The sequence below is a fragment of the Mus caroli genome, unplaced genomic scaffold (assembly GCF_978045245.1).
Source record: "Mus caroli unplaced genomic scaffold, Mus_caroli_1 scaffold_20, whole genome shotgun sequence".
Classification (NCBI taxonomy): domain Eukaryota; kingdom Metazoa; phylum Chordata; class Mammalia; order Rodentia; family Muridae; genus Mus; species Mus caroli.
In genome coordinates this window covers 32,666,930-32,689,666 of record NW_028227275.1, presented here as the reverse complement: position 1 = coordinate 32,689,666, position 22,737 = coordinate 32,666,930, and the positions used below count along the sequence as shown (strand labels likewise).

At 41.2% G+C, this 22,737-nt stretch overlaps 1 protein-coding gene across 4 annotated transcripts in view; it reads right to left on the bottom strand.

The window, feature by feature from the left end:
- The window catches only part of Glis3 (GLIS family zinc finger 3), a 419,182-nt gene that overhangs the window by 91,080 nt on the left and 305,365 nt on the right, over positions 1-22,737 (bottom strand). For all 4 annotated transcript variants that reach the window (XM_021152026.3, XM_085833847.1, XM_085833848.1 and 1 more), the window contains 2 exons: positions 8,092-8,253; positions 3,958-4,068 (listed from right to left, as the gene is read on the bottom strand). In XM_021152026.3, coding sequence (XP_021007685.1) covers positions 3,958-4,068; positions 8,092-8,253 — 273 coding nt within the window. The remainder of the gene's footprint in view (positions 1-3,957; positions 4,069-8,091; positions 8,254-22,737) is intronic.

Below are 22,737 nucleotides of genomic sequence, written 5' to 3'. Positions count from 1 at the left end.
AGACCCCACCCCATAGACTAAGACCCCACCCCATAGACTAAGACCCCACCCCACAGATCAAAGCAGAAAACAAAGAATGGGAAAAGGCAAGCTTCATTATCGTTATGCTCCGAACTCCAATTCACAGGGAAGGATTATTTCCATCTCTCTTCTCATGGTTCCAAGAACTACTCACTGCCAAGTAAGCCACGGGCTCCCCCGTGACGCTTATAGTTCTGGGGAGATTCTGGGGAAAGATGGCGGCTTTTAACAGTCTAAAGAATTACCCGTCTCACTTGAAGAAAACTGCATTAAGTAAGTTGCCTGTGCACAGCCAGAATACAGAACTCACTCTAAGTACGAAATATAAACGTAGGTAATTGCAATCGCTGGTGTCGAGGTCATGAAAGTGAACATCACTGACGTTCAGCCAATCAAAGGTCAATGTCTAACAAACATTAATAACTCATAAAGTTTAGAATCTTTATGCAAGTGCGGACTGGATGAAGATTCACGTCACCTCTAACTCTCAGGCACTGCTTGTATTCATTTTTTTTTTTTTAAAGTCCATTTTGACAACAGGCTAGGGTTGAAGAAAACCATGTTCCTGGTACTTCCAAGGTGCAAATGAAAAATTCTGATAAAACTCACAGCCTTGAGAAGAATTTCAAGTGGCTCATCTGCCCCAGTCTTCTCGCATTTCACTCGCGCATCAGGAAGAATTGAAGGACAGATTCTGTACCTTTTGCTCTGGAGGCTAAATTCTATTCTCAATGAATACCTTTCCTGGTGGCTTGAATGCTTGTCTACTCATTTTATCAGTGCGCCCCTGTTTCAAAGCATTCAAGAACTGCGCCATACACTTGATGAACAAGTCTGGGTGGGTGCCTGCTGGCTGATGAGATGCGGTGTATGTATGTGTATGCTTGCTTGCTTTTTGCAAACAAGAGAAACTACCCTCTGTATGTAATAAGCCAAACTGTCTCTGCTCCCCTGGTCTTTTCCTTCTTCTTTCTTAAAACATCTTGAAAAATGTTTGGCTAAGATTCCAGGTCCATCTGATTTTCTGGTGGAATGGGTCACGTGTCAGGAAGGACCATATGCCTGTGGTTAGGGTACCACTCAGGAGCAAACTGCTTCTCCTTATATACATTATCTTATGGGTGTTTGTTACTGAACCCAATTTCCGAGCTGGGCCTCCTAAAACTGGCTAAGTTAAGACCAAAATAATGTCATTTAGCATCTAGGGGGAGGTTAAAGAGAGGATTAGAGAGAGGCGGGCAGGCAGGGTATATTAAGCAAGTCCATGACTAACAGGGTGTGACAGCATAGAGTTTTATTCTTTTCAGCAAAACAATTCCCTATGGCTGGGACCATTACTCCACTGTGCCTTTATCACCTTGGAATTTTTATGGTTATTTTTGATGAATTCACATTTCTGTAAAGCCCCTTTTGAAATCATGCCAGTTTTCCAATTTTTAATTAAAGTCGTAAATAATCTTAATTCTGCCTTAAAAGGTTTATTGTTTCTTTTTTTTCCCTAAGTATTGATGCCAGGAAATACTTCAGATACCAAGTTCTGACACGAGTGAGCAGTTAGGGGCTCTCTAAGGTCTAGTGACAACATTGTACCGTGTAAATGTAGCGCACTGGGATATCGGCACTCGATTTAACAGCACGGAAGGGCAGATTTGGGGATTTCTCAGCCGCTGTCTCTCTTGGGAGTGACACAGCCTCTTTTTGTTAGATGAAGCAACATCATGTTAATGTCATGAATTACCTATCACAGACTTAGAAGGGGGTTTTGAAAAGTAAACACTGTACATTTGTGACTGAGGGCTGAGCCAAATGGTTAGAGGAAGTCAACCAAGTCCGATTTGCACAAAATAGAGAAGACCCCAAAGCAAAGCCATTAGAGAGGGAATACTTCCCTGCCCTGAAGTCAGAACTAAGGAAGGGCTGCGGTGTCTGACATGAGGATATCAGATTGCTCACAGGCCGCTGTTCTTCCCTGGACTACTCAGGCTGAAGGAGAACTATAAATACAGCCATACCTTACAGTCTCAATGCTTTCCTTTTTCGATTAGTGCTTCAATAAATATGCCTATAATCAAACCTACTCTCTCTTTATAGGAGGCTAACACACACCTTTATTCCACAGAGAAAGTATTTAACACTCTCTAGACAGCCTGTGTGCCTCCACACCTGTGAGCATCAGTACTGTTGTCTCTATAGGTGGTTAATACTCTCCCATGCTTAGCAGTGGCTCTGTGAGCCTTCAAGTGGCTCGCTCACTTACTAATGATAAGCTTGGTGTTATTAGTAAAAGCCCACTTTATTAGAGACAACTTGGAGGTAGCAAATGGTCAGATTTAGAATGAAAGCCCTCTTCTGCTAAATGAATAATGTATTCCTTTGAGTTTTGTAAGCTACAGACAGTGACAAAGCCAACTGAAAACAACTCTGCTCAAGGATCCAATCGTGACAATGTGATATTTTAAGGGGAGGCGTTGTCTATTCCGTTTTATTGACACTAAATAAAATGCCTTTGCCTTTCTAACATCAGATCATACCTAGCCCATGCCAAATGGTTCGGGGTAACATATTTTATGAAGAGATATATTAAATCTATTTCTAGAGGAAAAGTATTTTAACTACTGATTTATAAGACTGGCTTTGTAAGTAGTTAAGTGTATCTGTCAAGTCCTTGCAGCAGAGTGGTTTTCTTTCTCAAAAAGAAGGCTTGGCTTAAGAACTTTCTGTCTATAAGCCCTCCACTGGCACTCAAGTTAGTATCTCCAGACAGAAAAACTTCAGTGTAGGTATATATACATATACATACATACATACATACATACACACACACACACACAATTTCCTAACACCAATGTCAAATGCCAAAAAAACTATGAAAGAAAATGCGCAATTTTGACAAAAAGACACAGTGACCGAAAGACCCTTGTACTAAAAACACCTAGTTAATGCAACTCACTTCTTCCAGGGACAAAACATTCTACTAAATGTTCAAATATATAAAAGCTTGGGTGCTGGAGACAGCTCAGTGGGTGAAGTGATTATTGTCTGAGCATGAGGACCAGAGCTCAGTCTGAGTGATAAGCCATCTGTGGTGGTACACACTTGTGAAGTCACTGTTTGAGAGGTGGTGTGAAAGCAATTGGACAGTTCCTGAGGAACAATAGCCATGGTGACTTCTGGCCTCTACCTATAGGTACGTATACATGTGTGTCCACCCACACAAGAATATGCATATGTGCCCACACCCTCACATTCCCACAAAAAAGTCAGTTATGAAATTACTTAAAGGACAGTAAATCCCCTGTCTCAAATGTTTGGAAAGCCAGCCGGGCCAGCCAGTTGAGAAATTCACAAAGCCAAATTAACACAGGATGGCTGGATGACCTTAGACATTTATTCTAAGCCTGTAACACTGTAATATTTGCAGATTTTGAAAGCTGCATTAATCTCTCACTCATGTCAAGGCCAATTTAAGTTCAGTACTTTATCCCCTCTACCCCTGATTTCATGCATAGTACCAGTCAGCTAGCTTCCCTCAAGCCAACCATGGGGAATGGTCTCTCAATCCAAGAGGGTCACCCAAGTTCTTCATTAGAGTGGAAATTATTTGAGCTAGCTAGTACTTTTATGAAAAAGTGTTTCTCTCCAGAAAGAGCTTCCAGAAATTTCCATAAAAACTTTTTGTTATTAACATTTCCTGGGGTTGGTGGCTGGCATTAATTTTCTCCAATTCTCATATACAAGCTTCCACAGAGATTTTTACATGACTGTATTAGTTGTGCCAAGTACAGCCTTGCCTCAGGGAAGACCTCTCTGTCCTCAGTATCCAGCACAGGACGTCTTCAAACTCAAAGATTCCCATGCCACACAGAAACTCTGTACACTGCAAGGATAATTCAAACGTGCTTTTCCCAGCTGGAAAAAACTCCCTTTGAAATTTACCTTTTTCCTTGCTTGCTGCTCTCGGGAAGAATGTGCCTTCACGTGCTTTCTGAGGGAGCTTGGGTCTGTGTAGCGCTTTGTACATCCTGGAATTTGACAAGCATAAGGTTTCTGAACGAGAAAGAAAAAGAAAAGAGCGAGCTGTGGTTAAACTGTAAAGGGATTAGGGTCAGGCTTTCTTCAGACTGCTCAGAGCAAGAGCTGTTACTGAATGACAGATGTCAAGTGCTGGGGAATACTCATGCATTTTAATTAGAACACCCCCGAATTCTGCGTCATAAAGATGAGAAGGGTAAACTTTACAAATGCCCCACAGAGATGCCCTATCCTTGCTTTTTAAAAAAAAAATAGATTACCTTACATTGCAGTGTAACCATAAAAATCTTTTGTGGAATTTTTTTTAAGGTAATACTTACATACTTACAATTATGTTTCCCTGAGAAAATCTTTGGTATTGTCAGAAATAGTAAACAGATTCTTTAAGGGTTCAGGTAAAGAAGCTGTAGAAAAGTCCAGAAAAGACTGGGTACGGTTCAGAGGTAGGTACCTGATTCAGAAAGAGAGGGAAAGAATGAAGAAGGAAAAATTAGTGTAAAGCGAGCAAGAAACAGTATGTCTCAAACAACAGACGAATTATCGCTCAGCCAGAGGAATAGTAATATTAGTAGCCACGGAGGAGTAAAGTCTGAGGGGTGTGAGTGAGCAGAGGGCTGAGGGACAAGGGTGTAAATGTGTCCATCCCAGTTCCCTGTGGCAGGGCAGCAGAGGGCATGAGGGATGTGAACATGTGAGGGATGCTCCCAAGTGCTTGGCACCTAAGTAGAAATGAACCAAGACCTACAGGGGAGGGAGAGACCAACTCAAATCCATTCTGACACCAACACTCTCACCGAGTACTGACAAAAGTTCTTGATAAGAACTTTGGAGACAATGACTTGGGTCTCAAGCTAAACCAAAATCTCCCAACTATTCCAAAAACTTAAAAACGCAAAACCAAAACAGGAGCAACTGTGTACATGAGATGAATAATCATCCGCCATGAGCACAGAGACCTTGGTCGGTACAGTATGAGAAAGATCTGGATTCTTCTCTTGATGGCTCTGGAAGCCTGCTGTGCCAAACAAGAGTGTGGCATGGCAACCTTTCCTCTGTCAGGCTCGAGTTTTCATGTGCTTATCATCATCTGAGGAGACACATGGATGTTCTGACTTGCTTACTGGAAATGATGGTTAGAATTCACTAACATTTTGTCATTTTTGTTCACTTCAAGAACAAGACAGAATCATGGTATATCTTTCATTTGAAACCCCCAATTTGAATAGTGGATGCAATTACTCATTGACTGTTCTTGGCTGATTCTGATTGATTGGATTACCTAAGATTATGAAAGATTCATGGAAGTGTGATCATTCGGAAAGCAAAATTGTCTTGAGAAATTGGTCCAGCTAACTAATTCCCTGTAGTTTCAGAGCTTCCAGAATGTGCTGTGTACTGTATTAAATTCTAAGAAATTTAACACTAAATGTTGGAAGAAGAGCAACAAGGCCCTTACTTCTCCTTTTTAAAAAAGTGAGTGGGTGTTGGCGAAAGACACCAGCTAAGGCGCTTCCATTGGGGCAACACAGATTTTGTTTTACCCTTGGAATCGTTTCTGGGTTCACCCGGCTTTCTTGAACTAGCTTTCCCTACTCTGCCTTCAGCTCATAGCAGCAAGCAGCCAGTATCCATCCTTATTAGTAGTTTGACCATGAGCACACACACTCATGTCTCTGACCATCAGTATGCTTCAGGGAAGAAGGTTTATGGACACTGATATGCTCTGAACATCTATGCTGCTTGAAATGGGGCTGGGAGTTCCATTTTCCATTTGATTTGAGGTACTCTTGGAGAAAGCTCAACTATAACCAGTCCTCACAACTGGTCTTGAGCCCTCCCTCTTGTGTCTGCCACCTTGGACCAGGATGCCCAAACATCTCTCAGGCTCTGGTGTGAATAGTAGTGGTATCCCCATCATTCTATCTCTGATTATTCAAGCCTAAAATGGAATGCTACATGCCCTCAGAAAAGGTATTTCATGATCTTCCAGCTGTCCTGAGTAATTACTTCCCTTGTTTAGATTTAAGATGTTAGTAGAGAAATTGTATTAATAAAAAAATTCAGGGTTATTTTAATGAACTCAATAATCTTTGTGGGAAAACCATTTTTTTCAATAAAGGATCTGTTTAGTTGAAAAGATATTTTAATGCAAAAATCCTGTCAGCTTCTGTATAAGGTATGATTAGTGGAAAGGAACCTAAATTTAAGCTCTAAATTCTTCAAACAGCTACAGTTTGCTTTAGAAAACAAGTGGTTTATTTCAATATGCTCTTAAAAAGTTTAACAATTTATTAAAGGAAATAAGCATTTAAAGAGAAGGTAACTTGGATCTTAAAGAAAACCAATAGTTTTAACAAGTGTAATAGAGAAAATCTTTTTAAAATGGTAAAAATGACTGGGTTCTAACAGATGTACTGAATTCAAGTCAAAAAATTCAAGTAAAAGTTTTGTTTAAAACTTTTTAAAAAAGTTATATATTTTTAATGCTCTAATTACTATATAAATGTTTTGTGTGATTAGCTACAATTAGCACCAATAAGCGTATTGTAGAAAAACATCAGGTTTCCTCAAGGACAGCTCTGAAACTACAGTGAACTGGATAGCTGAACAATTTCTTAAGACAGTTTTCATGATACGAATGGTCACACTTCCATGATATGGTTCAATAACAAACTGGAAAATATGCTGGATAAGATTAAGACCATTTTTGATACAACAAAATCAGACACTTTAACATAATTTTTTCTTATTTTTGTATGTTGAAAATCTTAGCAGTTTTCATGTATTTATTTAACATTCTATTCTAGTAGTCCTAAACAGATCAATAAATTCAACTTGGCTCAAGCAGAAAAGGACTGTTTCTTTTCCCATATTTTGCTAACTATGTTTCCTGTATTTACCAGACAAACCATCACACTTATACATATATTAGGAGATAATTCTGTTTAGAAAGGTTATATGACATATAAAGCTAAAATGACTTCAACAAATATGACTAATAGAGACTAATATAAAAAAGGTAATAAATATGTCAACTATAACATCAGAAGAATCTTAAATATGTATGAGAAGGTGTGTGGAAATAATAGTATCTTTTCAAAATTCAAACTCGGGTGTAGTTTAATAATAGACATCAGAACGTTAACACTGAGAAAGTACTGTCATGAATACATTATTTTCAAGAACGTGGGATAAGAGATCCACGATGTGTATAATGCATTTATCCCAACGGCTTTGTTAAGTGAAGTGAAATTACACAGCATCTACCTGGCCTCCTCTAAAGAAAATGGCTTCAAAGCTCACGGATGCAAAGGAGTGTTTTCAACATAATGGGAGGAAATAAAAAGACAAAAGTTATATAGACAGCATTTGCAAGGAGTAAAATGTAGCGGCACTAAGGGAGTTAGGGTGTGAAAATAAAACTCAATTGTTCTCATCAGGTTGATATAAAAGGATGTGTGACTGTTAACACAGACAACGCATGTATGAAATGAACTCGGGGAAAGATCTGCTCTGTCTTTTTAGATGAATTACAGGTGAAAATTAACAGATGGTTTCTAAAGCAAAAGCCCAGGTTCATGCTCAACACCGTTCTGGCTGAAAATCTAGGTCCAGAGGAAAAGAACAGGGTCAGCACATAAACACTGCACTTCATATTCTTTCCAGCTGCATACATTGTCTATTTTGGTACAGCTTGATATATTGATAATCGCTTTAATTATCTCTAGCGGGCATTCTGTGTGCTAAGACCTACTACTGTATGATAGCCCCTGAACTGCTTCTGCTTTCTACAGAGAAGGGATTAAGTACTACCCCTTGGTCCGAGAAAGTTCTGATATATAGCATAATTCACAAATAAAAAATAAAACAGCCACACAGGTCAGCCCTGTGAACACTTCACTGCGTTTTGCTGCTTTGCCTGGCACTGCCCTCTGTGACCTTAAGACCAGCAAGCAAACACCTGCTCCATCCTACCATCAGAGGGGCCCTTTGGCACCCAGCTGAGGCTGAAAGGTGGCCAGCCCCTGCCATCCTTACAGTGTCAAGATGTGTCCTCTGGTGCTTGGCACGGTCACTGGAATTGCTGAAGGCCTTTTGGCAGCCCGGATGCTGGCACAAGTATGGCTTCTCACCCGTGTGGCTCCGCAAGTGAATCTTGAGGTTCTCCAGCCTGGAAAAGGCCTTCTTGCAGCCTTCAAACTGCAAAAAGAAAACAAGGTTTAGTTATTGAGTAGGACCCAAATGCCTGAGACGAGGGAAGAAAAACAACCGTTAGTTTATACTTAGCTAACAGTAAGATGAAATTAAATCCAAACAGTAACAAATATTGCTTCTAAAAATACCCATATGTTTATGTGAATTGCATCTTTCCCACAGCACATACATGCCATGTTCCATACCAGATTTTGGTCCCAAACTCATTTCTGTGATTACTTATGTCAGAGAATATTCACTGTGAGCCATCTGGCTCAATCAATAGAAATATAGTAGTGTGTATCTTGAAGATTTATTAAAAAATTAACACCCTTTTGCTCTTTCAAAATTGGTCTCCATAGAAGGGCCCAAGAAGGAAGAAAGTTTTCAACAACAATAATAACAACAAAAACTAACAAGAAAAATTAAAGTGATCTATGACAGAAAAAGAAGGCAGGAAAGGTTAAGAATGTAGGATGGGGAACGCAGGTGCCCACTAGATACGGTCTATCAGTTATGTACTTAAATGTTTGCCTAGGTTTGCAACTTCCAAATGAGTGGCTAGTGTCAACATGTAGGGTAATGCCAAGCTGAGTAGTGTTCAAAATGCTATTTTAACGGTAACTAGGAGACAAGAGAATTCACTTTAATGTTAATTAATTTTTAAATAAACTACTACTTACTATTCTTGTTATTATTAAATTTATTATTGTTGTTTATTTTAAAAATTTGCATTACCTAGCTATAAATAAGAGAAAGATAAAAGGTTGATTATTTAAAAATTTGTGTTTGTAGTTTGTTAATAATACCATTAATTTAATGGCTTCTTTGGGGGAAAATTGTTAGCTATTACTATAGGTCAAAGTGATGCTAACATTCAAAGGGACAGTAAGAAATACATCGGGAAAGCCTGTAAGTGATAAGGTTTTTGTTCTGTTTTTTGTTTCTTTGTTTGTTTGGGTCTTTTGAGGGATGTAGTGGGAATGGGGCAGATAGACATTGGTAAAAGTGGGACAGACAGTATGACAAGGGCTATTTCCACTCAAAATTAGTCAACATTGCTTACGTGCTGCAAGGACCTCATGAAATGCCCTGGTTCCCTCGCTGACAAGAGCTCTGGTTGGGAAGGTTCAGTAGTTGGAAATTTCACCCTTAAGTAAAGGATGAACTAAGTAGAGAGAATAGTCAACTATGTCACAACACCCCGTCTATTTAAGCTGATCACATTCTGCATGCTGGAGTATTTTAAGAAATTTATGGAAGTTGCACTTATTTTTGATTGAGAGTTATACATGTCTCACGGACATATGTTAGTTTATTTCAATTTCGATATTTTGCTTAAAATAATTTTCGGTGTTTTCCTGATTTCTATTTCACATAAAAAAAATTAAATTTAGACTGAACGAAGAAAGAATGCTGACAAAGCTGACGACTTCTTCACAGCCAAGTGTAGCTGGGGGGGGGGGGGGCGAGGTGCAGGGGGGTGGTTTCTGGAATTTATGGGGCCTTATTTCTGCAAATTTTCAAATTGATCTCAAGTTTAAGGATCAAAGAGTTCTAAATTAACTCCTAATTCATAGCTAAGAGGTCTCTGCCAAGCAAACGTCTGCTTTTAAGGTTCACTCTGAATGAAGAATCAGAGAAAAGTCTTGGAGCCCAGTTTATTTTGCTTGGAATCACCTGGCAGAGTGCACTTAGGTCTGAAACCAGCTTGTGGTTTTGGCCATGCTGAGCCTGTAGCCTCATTCCTAGCAAGGCTCTTTTGTGGGGCAGATGTCTCTCTGGGGCTAATTCCAGTGAGATATACCCAGAATTAGGTGGCCTCCAATCTCTCAACCCTTCTACAGTCACCTAACCCCTTACAGAAAAAGCTACATTGTTTTGGCATCAACGTGAGTGGAGACCAGTGACAGCGAAATTAACAGGCTTTCTATGGGTGCCAGATACATACAACACTTCCCCCTGTCATGAGAAACCCAGTTATGTGCTGGTGTGATTCAAACTGTCCATGTGCTCACATATGAGTTTACATGAGGCTAACAATTCCTCATCCTTTCTATTCAATGTCCATTTAAATGATTGCTATTATTAATACAACCAATATGAAGGAGGAAGAGGGGGAGGGGGAGGGGAGAAGGGGGAGGAGGAGGAGGAGAAGAAGGAGAAGAAGGAGAAGGAGAAGCAGCAGTAGCAGCAGCAGCAGCCACCAAAGGAGGAAGGAAGGAAGGAAGGAAGGAAGGAAGGAAGGAAGGAAGGAAGGAAGGAAGGAAGGAAGGTAGGTAGGTAGGTCTGTCGATCTGTCAGTCGGTCTGGCATTCCAGTGAGGACCAGAATACCCTAACTACATAAAGAAGCAAAATTGAAAGACAACATGTGACAGCCAAAAGACAATCTGGAAAATAATGAAAATCTAGATGCTATCAGAGGTTCCCTCTGTAACAAGGGTGGTCAGAGAAGCATAGCAGTATCTTCAGGGAAAATGATTAAAGACAGGGTGTGAGCTCACTGAATGTTTAGACAGTAGAGGCTACCTTCAGAATGCAGTTTCATGGATGAAAGAGCTCCTAACAGGCAACCACCACTCACTCTTTGCAAAAAAACATCTTTGAAGAATCTATAGTCCCAAGTCCTCAAGGACTGGCAGATGACAGGGTAGAGGGTCTAACGCCCAATGGGTCAGAGTCACCTGAGTGAGTGAGTGTCTTAAGAGGAAGGAGTTGCGGTGCTATTTGCTTCTCTAATAGCATCTGGATGGGACTTGAAAGCGAACAATTTAATAATGAAGTGTTATCATCCATTATGGGAATAACCCTGTAATTCAGTACAGGAATTTCCTCTCCCTCAGGCAGTTTCATCCCTATGTTCGCAAGTTCAGTTAAAGGCAAAGGCTTTAAGAAATAAGCTATCAGTCATTCAGGATAACAAGAAATAATGTCCCAAATAGCTACAAGTGGATTCTTAGAGAGTTTGGGAAAATAGTTGCCTCTTAATCTTATGATCTTTCCTGACTTTTACAGAGCTATTCAAGGCGCTGAACCTTGTAGATGAACACCTGGGTATAGGGACTCAGAAGCATTATGAATATTTCCTGGATTTGAGTCACAGGTTTTCTCAGTGTGACTCCCGCAGTTCAAGATACACCCAGAGAGCTAAGATATACAGTGTCAACAGGTTGCTCTTTACCCCTGATATGGTTCAATGCTTGTAAAACCTCAATGCTCTGCTTCGTGTCCTCTCCTTCCTGAATTGGCTCTGAAGTCATCAAGCCAAAGACTAATAACTCATAACTGAATCACAGGTCCTGATTTGTCCTAAACTCAAACGCAAATAAAATTCAGGAAGATGAAGAAAACCAAATCACAGTCACACTTAAGAGTTCAAAGGGGGAAGAAGAGGAATAAAACAAGATTTTAATAAGAGAGGAAAAGAAAAAGGGAGCAATGGCAGGCTTGGAAGAGGGGACATGGGATCTGGCGAACAGTTGGTCCATGTTAAATACTTTCTCTTTGTTATTAATTTGATCTAAATAGCATCTGCCCCCTGAACAAACCCTATAAGCATGGTCCACAGCTGCTAGGAGGTAAACATGAAGAAAACTCAAGGTTTATTCATGAAAAGATAATGAGAGCTGAAGATGGTCTCAAAACTCACAGCTTTCAAATCTGCTACCAGGCAGATGTCTGGTTCTAAGACAGGTATGCCGATCAGCTCTTTTCATGGCCTCCTGACCAGTAAATACCCCACATTGTGCTGCTGATGACAGTCTCCAGTTGAGAAAAGCGACATTATCCATCTCTATGTTTCAGTGAAATTGCAGACGTGTAGGAGAACAGTGCATGAAGCTCTCCCCGAAACAGAACTTTAAATCTCAGAGGGCCTTGAAAATACTTCATAGTGTGACGCCTCATTCTAAGAAAAATCTCTTTAATGCTGGTTTTAAGTAACAATCTTTAATTAGACATTTTCAAGTTCCCTCGGACCTACAGAACCTCAGCTTGCATCGCTTGGCCAATTTAGAAAATTATTTCATATTTAAAGAATGAGACCGGACTGCAATCATCATCAATATATATTGGCTTGATTACGGATTGTTGACATTCAGTAACATTCAGATGACCTTTGAAATATTACTATCTGTTTCTATTAGAAGCTTTTGTGTAAGGTTCTAGAAATGAAAGGCTCATTAAACACGATTAAAATGGGATTTATTCCATATGTGTAACCAATAATCAAGTCGAATATTATCCCCTTCTCTAATCAGCTACTTAGAGTGCCAAGAAGGACAAGTTTGTATTCAAAGCAGTAATGACAGCGAACCTTCTTTATCAGGTTTCTATACCATTGCTAATATCAACAAAACCAAAACAGAAAGAAGTCTATGACGGTGGAAAACTTTTTTAAAATATACATTTGATTTCAATTAAGGCTTGGTGTTTATGACCCTTGGAGAAACACACTTTTACAATTCCACCAGTCAAGACCAATTAATCCCATTAGTGTTGGCTGCCACTTGGCTGTGCGGTAAGGACTGATGAATTCGGTACTAGTCTGTATCTCAACACACCACCCCCAAACAATAGGGATGAGAGGCTCCCATGGAAAATTCAGCAAACATTTCTGATGCCCTGGCTACCGTCATGGTGACTTCCATAGTCAGTCTAGGAGATCAAGTCCCCTTGGATTAACTGCTTCCTTCAAAGGGTGTAAGATTTCTTTTGTGACTCTGAAAGGGCCCAAGGAAGTAAAGCAGTCCAGTTTACACAACTAAGAGACGTTGAGAACTCTGATGAATATACTCAGCTAACGGTTTACTTCCAGAGCACATCCAACTGGATGTGCACGTGAGTCACATGGAGGTTTTAAGATGCAGATCCCAATGCCTTAGGTCTTCCAGAGGAGAGTGAGCACTTCTGTGTCTGTCTCCAGGTGACGCCAGAAAATGATCAACGCTCAGAGATTACACTTGGAGATGCAAGTCCTGGGACACTTCATGATCCTTATCATTAAAGTACAGAGTGTGATATAGCTTGGAAAAGGGGAAATAAACATTAGAACTAAAGAAAAGAATAAACAACATGCCTTGATTGAAATAAACCAGAAAGAGTCATCTATTTTCTTCGAACACAAAACAATACAGCCTAATTTTAAATAGTGAAACAAGAAGAAGAAGAAAAATCCATTTAAAACAAAAAGGATGCAGATTCCAACAGAAAGACTTGGGAAGCACACTGGACTCACCGGGGTTGAATTCCCTTCCGTGAATCTCCATCTGGGGACACTCTAACTCTCTGTCATTCCACTCAGTTTCTGTTCCCAGGGTATTCTAAATAGCACCGAATGCTTCAGCAAACCTTAATGTTTACCACATCAGTCTACAGGAAGACCATGTCTGATTCGCCAAGCGACACTGACTTCCTCTCTGCTCCCTGTTCCGTTCAGCTTGGTAAAAGGGCAAGGATGACAGAGGCCACATCTCTGCATATTTTTACTCCTGTTTACAGCTCCGTCATCCTTGTGTTCCTAGCGCCATACTCATGGATGACTGTATTACCGTCCAGCAGCTAAGAGGGAATAACCGATTTTATATGACAACTGCCTTGGCTCCAAAGTTACTTAGACTGAACTCCCAAAGGGTCCTGGTATCTAAAGAGACCTGTGCTTGCTTGTCTATGACAACCCTTAAGGTCTGACTGCTCTTGGGTCTGGTTAAGGACAGCAGAAGGAAAAAAAACAAACAAACAGATATATGGTATTGGCCTTAGAAAGTCTTGGATTTGGGATGTGCCTCTCATCCAGCATCCTTAAATGGCCTATGGTTCTCATTTATCCAGATTTTCTGGAACTATTAAAAACGTTGCAGGACTAACATAAAACCCGTTCAGTAATGTTTTCCAAAACAGTCCTAGGCTCCAGTCGTCGTTCTTTCCCTGTTATTCTCCTGTGCAAAATGAATCCATTAGCCAGCTCAGAAATCCTTTCCTGCCTTGCTGTACTTGTTTCTTGATTAGTAAATCCGTGTAAAGCCAAGGTCACCTGCACGGGTACACATACATGATCTTTACTGGTTTAAGGCGATTCATTGCTCTTGACCACTTTGGGCTGTGGGTCACAGCTGATCTTAAGAGGGGACTCTAAATGACGAGGCACTGAAAGAAGTAAAATGAAGCTGGCGGATGATTCGACAGAGGCTGTGTGACAATGTGGGGGACACTATGCTACTTCTGTGCCAACAACTGAACCATACTGAACTCTTATGGAACTTATCAAGCGTCTGGTTTGTAACAATGGAACCGTGGGCATTATCTCCACAGCTACAAAAGGAGTCTGTCAAAGCAGAACACAGCTATGTAAAATGGATGCAGAAGCTCTTTTCAGATACTCAAATTTAAGAAGTTTGATATACCCATAAGATAAATGTGTATATTACCATGTTATATCAATACAATGTAATAAAATTCCAACTTTGAGGAAGTCACTATTCCTTTGACCAAGTAAACAATAAAACACTGCTTGTGTGGAGATTCTGTTGTTAGCTGCCATTGACTTCAGGCAATCTGTGACTGCCCACAAGAGCATATATTCTTCAGGGGCTGGCAAGGTCACAATAAATGCATATTGGATATATGCCAGCATAGCAAATATATGTCTATGGGTTTGAAAAGAATTGTGTATAAAATCACTTAAAAGCAATTAATTATTTAATTTTCTACGTAGGCACTTGGTAAGTATCACTTAGCTGGGTATAATTTTGACTTTTGATGTATGCACACTCATTTGTATTATATGAAGTCACATGAATAAACAACAAAAATTATGTTTAGGCAACCTCCAGGCACCCAGCTTTTCCTTCCCTCCATGTGCTCACAGACACCATTACTGGCTTGAAGTTCAGAATCGCCTAGCATTGTACTGATACATTCATATGTGAGACTCTGTGTGTGTTGGTGGCTCCATTTGGCCTGCTCCCTACCCATGGCATCAGGCATGATGCTTCTGTGAAATATATAAAAGGTAAACAAATAAAAAGCAACAGTCCAATGGTCTGCCTCTCTGTGGTAAAGGTGCTTTAAAACTTTAACATAAAAGTCAGTAGTGACCAACTACTATGGCGGTACAGTCAATAGTGACCAATTCCCGCTCCCTAAGCCTGGCCTTGCTGGGCTTCTGATCACCCAGCATTTCCCTAGACTCTGGGTGGTACAGGGGAAACATCAGGCTCAACCCTGCCTTACCAATGCTTCTAGTATATTCCATGAGATTGGCATAAACCAAGCCAGCTTTAACACTTTCTTGTGATTTTCTGTGTACCAAAGTTCACAGCTGAACAACGGCAATGTACTTTAGGCAAGAAATACTAAATTTTTTCTGAATGTCTGCCTCAGAAATACATTTTGAACATGTATTTAGAGGACAGATAGGGATGGATGAAATAAGAAAGAACTAATAAAAATGAAAAGATCAATGGAAAAAAGCATGAGGGGGGAGGAAGAAGAGGGGGAGGGAGGGACAGACAGACAGACAGACTCTGCAGGTCAAAGAAAGGAATGGGGCCAGGGATGCAATAGAGGCCTAAACCTTAACATTTTGTCCGAAGGCCCTTTCCTGATTCTCTAAACCCACACCCCTGCCTGGCTCTAGTGTGGCCCAGCTACCCAACCCTCACTGAACCTTAAGTCCCTTTTGCCTGCTGCTTTTTTCCTGTGCAGCGCCCTCTGCTGGTAGAGCCACGGACCCACATCCTTTCTGAGGCTCTTCATTGGGCTTGCCCCACACATGACCAGCTTCCTTCCAGCTGCACACAGAGGCACACTAATTGGATTGTTTGTTCCTCTCATTGGGCTGTGGACTTTATGAGGACAGGGAACCCAGTCTTGCTAATCATTTTATTGCCCACGCTAGGTACAGAGCTTGGCGTATACTCAAAGTGACCGTGCATTATTTGCTAAATAAATGTTAAATGAAATGGAGACTGAACCCTTATAAGAAAGCATATTGATTTCCTAGACTTCCTTGTGTAGTGAACCCATTAGGGCCTTTTAATTAGGGAGAAAGCTAGTTACTACTTGCAATGACATCAAAAGCCAACCTCTTAGAAGCTATAAAATACATTTATGAGGTCTAAATATTGGATTTTAATGTTCTATAGAACTACTGCAAAATGTATATTTAATTAAATGAGTATCTATCCACGTGGAGAAAACACTAATTACAACACATGGTTCTATTTGATGGCATGTGCGTGCTTGCTGGATTAAGTCCTTTAGTCATATGCTGAGAAACTCTCAGCAATACTGGTGAAGTGAACTTACTGTTTTCTTACCACACCCTTCCCCAAATTTGAACTAAGCACACACTAACACATTGGAAACATGTTATTATCAATAATTCAAGACATATAAATGTGTGCCTTCCTCATGCATAAAGGAAAAGAAACTGTTCTAAATTGCCCTTTTAAAACCAAGCTAATATGCTCTACAATATGCCAGGAAACAGCCACTCATCGATTTCTCATGAAGAAAAATGCTTTAGGACTTTGCCCTGAATTGCCCTGACTCAAGAATTCCCAATGAGCAGGCCCAACAATTTCCCATGATGCCATGCCTCTGTCAACCATTCTCCAACCATCCTCTCTCTAAATGGGAGACAGCAGCAGTTCAGACCTAAGGTTGCAGGTCCTAACCACATAATAGCTGGGGACACTGTGTTTGGGTAAAGTGTTTGTCACAAGGCCTTCATGCCAGCGTTCTCACTGTCAGTGGACCTGGCTATCCAGTAATTAATAGTCTTTGACGGTAATGATGAGAGATCTCACTGCTTGGCTTCAGCTTCATTAAGAATTGGCATGCTTGGTACAACGGCATGAAGCAATATATTTATTTAGTATGGTGTTTTCCAAAATGACTGCTGAATTCTGTCAACTCTTGACTGAGAAACTGTCTGTGGGTTCAAACAGAATGTATGCTAACATACATTCAGCAACACAAGCCTCTGAGACAAACTGTTTAAGTCAATTTGCTTATCATATAGGCACATTGGTGCAAATATGTGCATATGTACTTGTGGATATAGTCATGGCACACACTGAAACACTTGTAACACATATTCTACAGACTCTGCAATAAATGGTGTATGTGTGTCTGTGTGTGCATGCACACGTGTGCGCGCAGGGATACAGAAGCAAGCAGAAAATTGCCAAGAAAGAAGAGGAAATTCACACACGGAGAGAAGAGAATAATTTACCATAAATTGGCCCACACTAAGTATATTCCAAAAAAACAGAGTGCAATATGCCAAATTTTTAATGGTTCTTGCTATTCCAGATCTGCTCCTGACAAGCTTTGGAAGAGATGCAAGTGGGCAGGAAAGATGGGATTAAAAAATTATGTCTTAAGCCTTTTTTACTTTCAAATGCAAACTCTCCACCATTATGATGGGAGGAGGGAAGACCAGAGAGGCAGGGAAATTTGCCTGACATCACTTTTCTACAAAAAAAGAAAAAAAAAAGAAAAAAGAAAAAAAGAAAAAGTCATCAATTTCTGTTATGTATTGCTTCCACAGACATCCCCTATCTCTTATAAAAGCCACTATTCACTTCAAAGGAAACAGACACAGAAAGGATGGCCTCAGAATCCTGCCTTGGTCCTGATGGCATGACAAAGGAAAACTCAGTGTGATGTGGATGCGCACGTGCACACATGTGTCTCTGCCTGGTGGCTCCACAGTCCTGGGATGGGGACCCTTGTGACAATCCAGACTGGTTCATGAAAACCTGTCACTCAGTTGCCTCCCAGTGTGTTAACCCCCCCCCTACACACACACACACACACACACACACACACACACACACACACACACGGTTCATTCGAGGCTGACTGGCACATGACATACAAAAACCTTTTCAGGTCTCCTACCTGAGGTGATTTTAAATGTCTTATTTAAAATCAGAAAGAGGAGGACGTCACCCAGTATCTGAAGCTTCCCTTTCTTGGTCATAGAGGGAATTGCTATCACATTCTGTCCCTTCCCTCCTTTAGACTTGGTTTATTCATGTGTAAAAAAACAACCAACCAAACAAAAAACTATCCCTGGCCCTATTAACTCCTCTCAGCAATGACCTGTGGGATATTGAGACTGTGCTATTACTCAATCACTGCTATGCGTGCAACAAAGTTTGATCCCTATAATTCTGAGATAGAAATAAGGACCCTAACCTTCTAGGCTATGGCACTTAAAGTGTCTCCCACTTCTTCCCCGTGGAACTGAGTCCACTTATCATAAGAGTTAAGTAAAATTTGGCCCCAGATGGTCAAGTCAGAGACGTATGTAACCATCCCAATACTTAAGATGCTTTGCATTCGGTAAGAAATCACAGCTGGTCACTTAGGGCAGTCGACTGCTGCGTTCAGGTATTGCTACCCTCGTTTCTCAGCCTTCCAAAACATAAAAGGAGTACAGTGAGTTATTTTCAAGGTGTTTTCTCTTCTGTTAATTTATCTCATTGCCAGTTTTAACTGTGGCCTTTTCCCCAAGAACCTGGCATGAAAGTACTTAACCCATCAATGTTGCGCGGTACAACACCTTCATCATCGATTGTGTGGCTAAATTATCTGGCATTTATTTATTGTCCTTAATGATTAATACTTAGTGATGTGTATCAGTTACTTTTCTGTCGCTATAATAAGACACCATAGAGAACAAGGAGCTTATTTTGGCTAACAGCTCTAAAGTGATAGTCCACAATGGCCAGGGAGGCACAGCAAATGACGGGAGCCGGAAACTGGCTGGCCACACCCCATCTATAAGCAGGAGATGAGACAAGGCTATTCACTCTCAGCCGCCCCCACGCCCCCCCCCCAGGTATGCCCTCCTCCAGCAAATCTGCACCTACTAGCAGTTCCTCCATCTCCTCCAAACAGTGCTACCACCAGGAGACCAAGGATGCAAATACACACGCATATGGGAAAAATGTTCTGTTAAATCACCGCAGGGGACTTAGGTTAGAGGTGCAGTTAGTTACCTGGCAGGACATCCAGCTAGAAGACAGCACCACACCAAGTAGAATCATGACCTCTGACAGCACTACTGCCTCCAACGGGGAATGCAAACTCCCCAGGGGAAAAGATACAGTTTTAAAACATGTTATTTGGGGACTCCAATAACGAACTCCACTTTTTCATTTTTTTTTTATTTACACAATGCAAAATATTAGGGATTTAAATTCACAAGGACTTGCGCTCCTAAATTATACCAAGCACTCTTAGCAGCGTCTAAGCACAGAGTGAAGCCATCAGCAACGACTAGAAAGTACGGGGAGCCGTATGTTCCTGGCATAATCTTTCTTTTAACTAACTATAGTTCTCAAATTTGGGGAAAATATGTGGTATGCATCTGTGAGCCACGCGGAAACATGGGCTGCTAAGAAACAAGTGCAATGTGAGACCCAGCACAGAAGAATCAACAGGAGGATTCTAGAAGGGCTTAAGGTGGCACCTTCGGCCAGACAATGAAAGAGCTTTTAGCATGGCCACTAAATAAGATAAGCAAACACACACACACACACACACACACACACACACATCTTGAAATTGCTTCTGATTCATCCATAGACCCTGCTTCTCTAACACATAGGTCAAGATAATTGTAAAAACCTTAAGTGGAGGAAAGAAAGGTGTTTCAGACATTCCCACAGTCTAGTAGGAGCCAAGAGCCAAGGACATGCTAGGTGCCCTATACATTCTATTGTAACTGTCATGTAGATACACCTAGATATTTGTTGTTGCACTTCTAACACCACTGAAGACAAAGCTTATTGAAAAGAAAATGCAATTCCTGTTACTATTTTCTACCGTTGCAGAAAGCAGCACATGTGTATGACATCCTGACCCTCATGGCTACCTACAATTAACATTGGCATAGACCCTCAACCTCCACCTCCCGTGAGCTGCAGGCCTCCTGTCTATTTAATGTCTTTTTCCCCATAGTACCCAAGAGGACAATCTATAAAAACTCAGCCAGGCACTCTTGCCAGCTCCTTCTCCCATCCACCCATATTTCATTTCAAATCCTCGAGATTCTCACAGGCATGCACACACCTCTCTTCATCTGGACTTCTGAGGTTGGCCACCCTCCAGTCTTCCTTAATGTTCTTCTTGTCTCCCTCACCCACTCACTCTATTATCTAGAAACCATGCTACTGCTGAGGCCGTTTCAGGAAAAGAACAAAATAAAGCCCAATGAGGCTCTCTTCTATGCCAGTCCCCCCAAAGGATTCTTGAAGCTGGAGCCCTTAAGCCTTGTCATGGATCCCGAGGTCCTACCTGATGCTCATGGATCCCGAGGTCCTACCTGATGCTCCAGGAGAACCTACACCATCCCTTCTCTCTGAGCTCCACAGCTCTAGCTTCTCAAAGGCACTATGGCTCTTTCCTGCCTCTAGGCCACTGCATAAGCCGTCTCCTTCCTTTACTGGGAAAATGGTTTCCTCATCTTTGGATGCTTAAACCCTTTGCATCATTTAGATCCTGGCTGAAATACTTCTTTTATAGGAAAGCATTCTTTGTCCCCACAGTTAAGTTCAGTTGCCACATGTATATGGCTATAACATCCTCATGGAACTGTCAGCCTGAATAAGACAAGGCCCAGGCGTGTCTGTTTCATGATGCAGTAGCATGTTTTGTATTTATAATGCAATAAGAAAGAGTCATGTTACCTCACCCCACCCCCTCCTCCCACCTCCTTCCCCCTCCCTAGGACTTAAAACCTACTCAGAGTAACCCCACATTCTGCCAAACAGTGATTGTTCTTATGAACGTAAAGGGAATAATCAAAGATGGAGCAAATCAAAGATCACACCCTAAGGTCTAGAGACAAATGCTGTTTGTGGAGCCTCTATAATTTCTAAGTGTTATATGAAATGCATGGCTTCCTAGATTCCCAGCTCAACCACAGACATATCTCAACTAGCTTTGACAAAGTTGTCCACCAGGGAGATGAATAAATAGCCTCAATAAATACATACACCACAATTACATCAAGCAGTAAGTGACACGGGTCTTGCTTTATAGTGATCTAAAAATTCAAAGCCCAATTATTTCAGCTGCTCGGTGAATAACACTGAAAGGATATGGCAGTAAAGCAATATAAGAGCACGCTCTATTAGTGAATGCTAACGATCCCTTTATGATCCACAGAGCCACTTCTGTTTCTTCTGTAGGAAAAAAAAGACCTTCTTTTCTTAACAAATTAAGAAAAAAAAAGAATGAAGAAAGCTATCCGTGAGCTACAGCCAAGAACAAAATGAAAGCAGGGAGAACTCCTTTTGATCTTTCAAGAGCGGTATTTAGTTAAAGAATGTACACTGGACTGCAGACAAACAGAACCAGAAACATGAGCATTTGAGAGCCAATAAACCCCACTCACCAGTAGCTGGTCTTCTAAAGATACACTTGTAAAGAGAAAGAGAGGCGATAGAGACAGACAAATAATAGGTAGATGACAGCTAGTAGATAGATAGATAGATAGATAGATAGACAGACAGACAGACAGATAGATGATACATACATACATACATATATACATACATACATACGTATGATAGGTAGGTAGGTAGACAGATCAATAGATGGAAATGAAAGGCAGACAGATGGACAGAGGAGAGGGAGGGAGGGAGGAAGGGAGGGAGGGAGGGAGGGAGGGAGGGAGGGAGGGAGGGAGGGAGGAAGGGAGGGAGGGAGGGAGGGAGGGAGGGAGGGAGGGAGGGAGGGAGGGAGGGAGGGAGAGGGAAATGAGACTTAGGGTGAGAAGGGGAAAGTATATCTCTACAGATCCACACAGGAGAGACCGAAACTGACTTTAACAAGAAGGGTCAGTTTTCTGACTTCGTTTTAGAAAACAGAAGTGCTGGAAGTAATTGGTATAATTAGTAGGTTAGATATGCAAATCAAATTCAAACTGGAAATGACTGAAATGGAAAGGTAATCACCACTGGAAAGGGGGAGAGGGAAGGAAAGAGGCCTTTCGGCATGAGGATGTTCCAGAAGGCCTAGGGAGATGAACTAGGATCAGCCTGAAAGCCTTGAAGACAGGCAGGGCGATGAAGACGGGGAAATCTGGTGGCTGTCTAGTCACAGGGCCACCCAGCCCAAGGGAACCTAAACAGTAAAAATCCACAGAATAGATCTAGAGACGCTCTTGGCAATAGGCTGCCTGGGATCATGCTGTCATTTCTCTACTATGAGCAAATCCTTTGGGTTCTCTGTATTCCCCAAACGAAATGATGTGTGGGCAATAACTGTGTTCATCCAGGAGGGAAATTCTACTGGGTTTGGGTTCCTTCCTACTGGGAGATGGCAGAGAAACACACAGCCCTTCTGCTTATCTGTTGCCGTATGAATCAAGAGCCCTGCCAAAGCACAGCCTGGGTCTGGGGGGAACGCACACTGACCCTCTAGCTGAATCTCAGCCTGGTGACCATACTTTCTCTGCTGACAT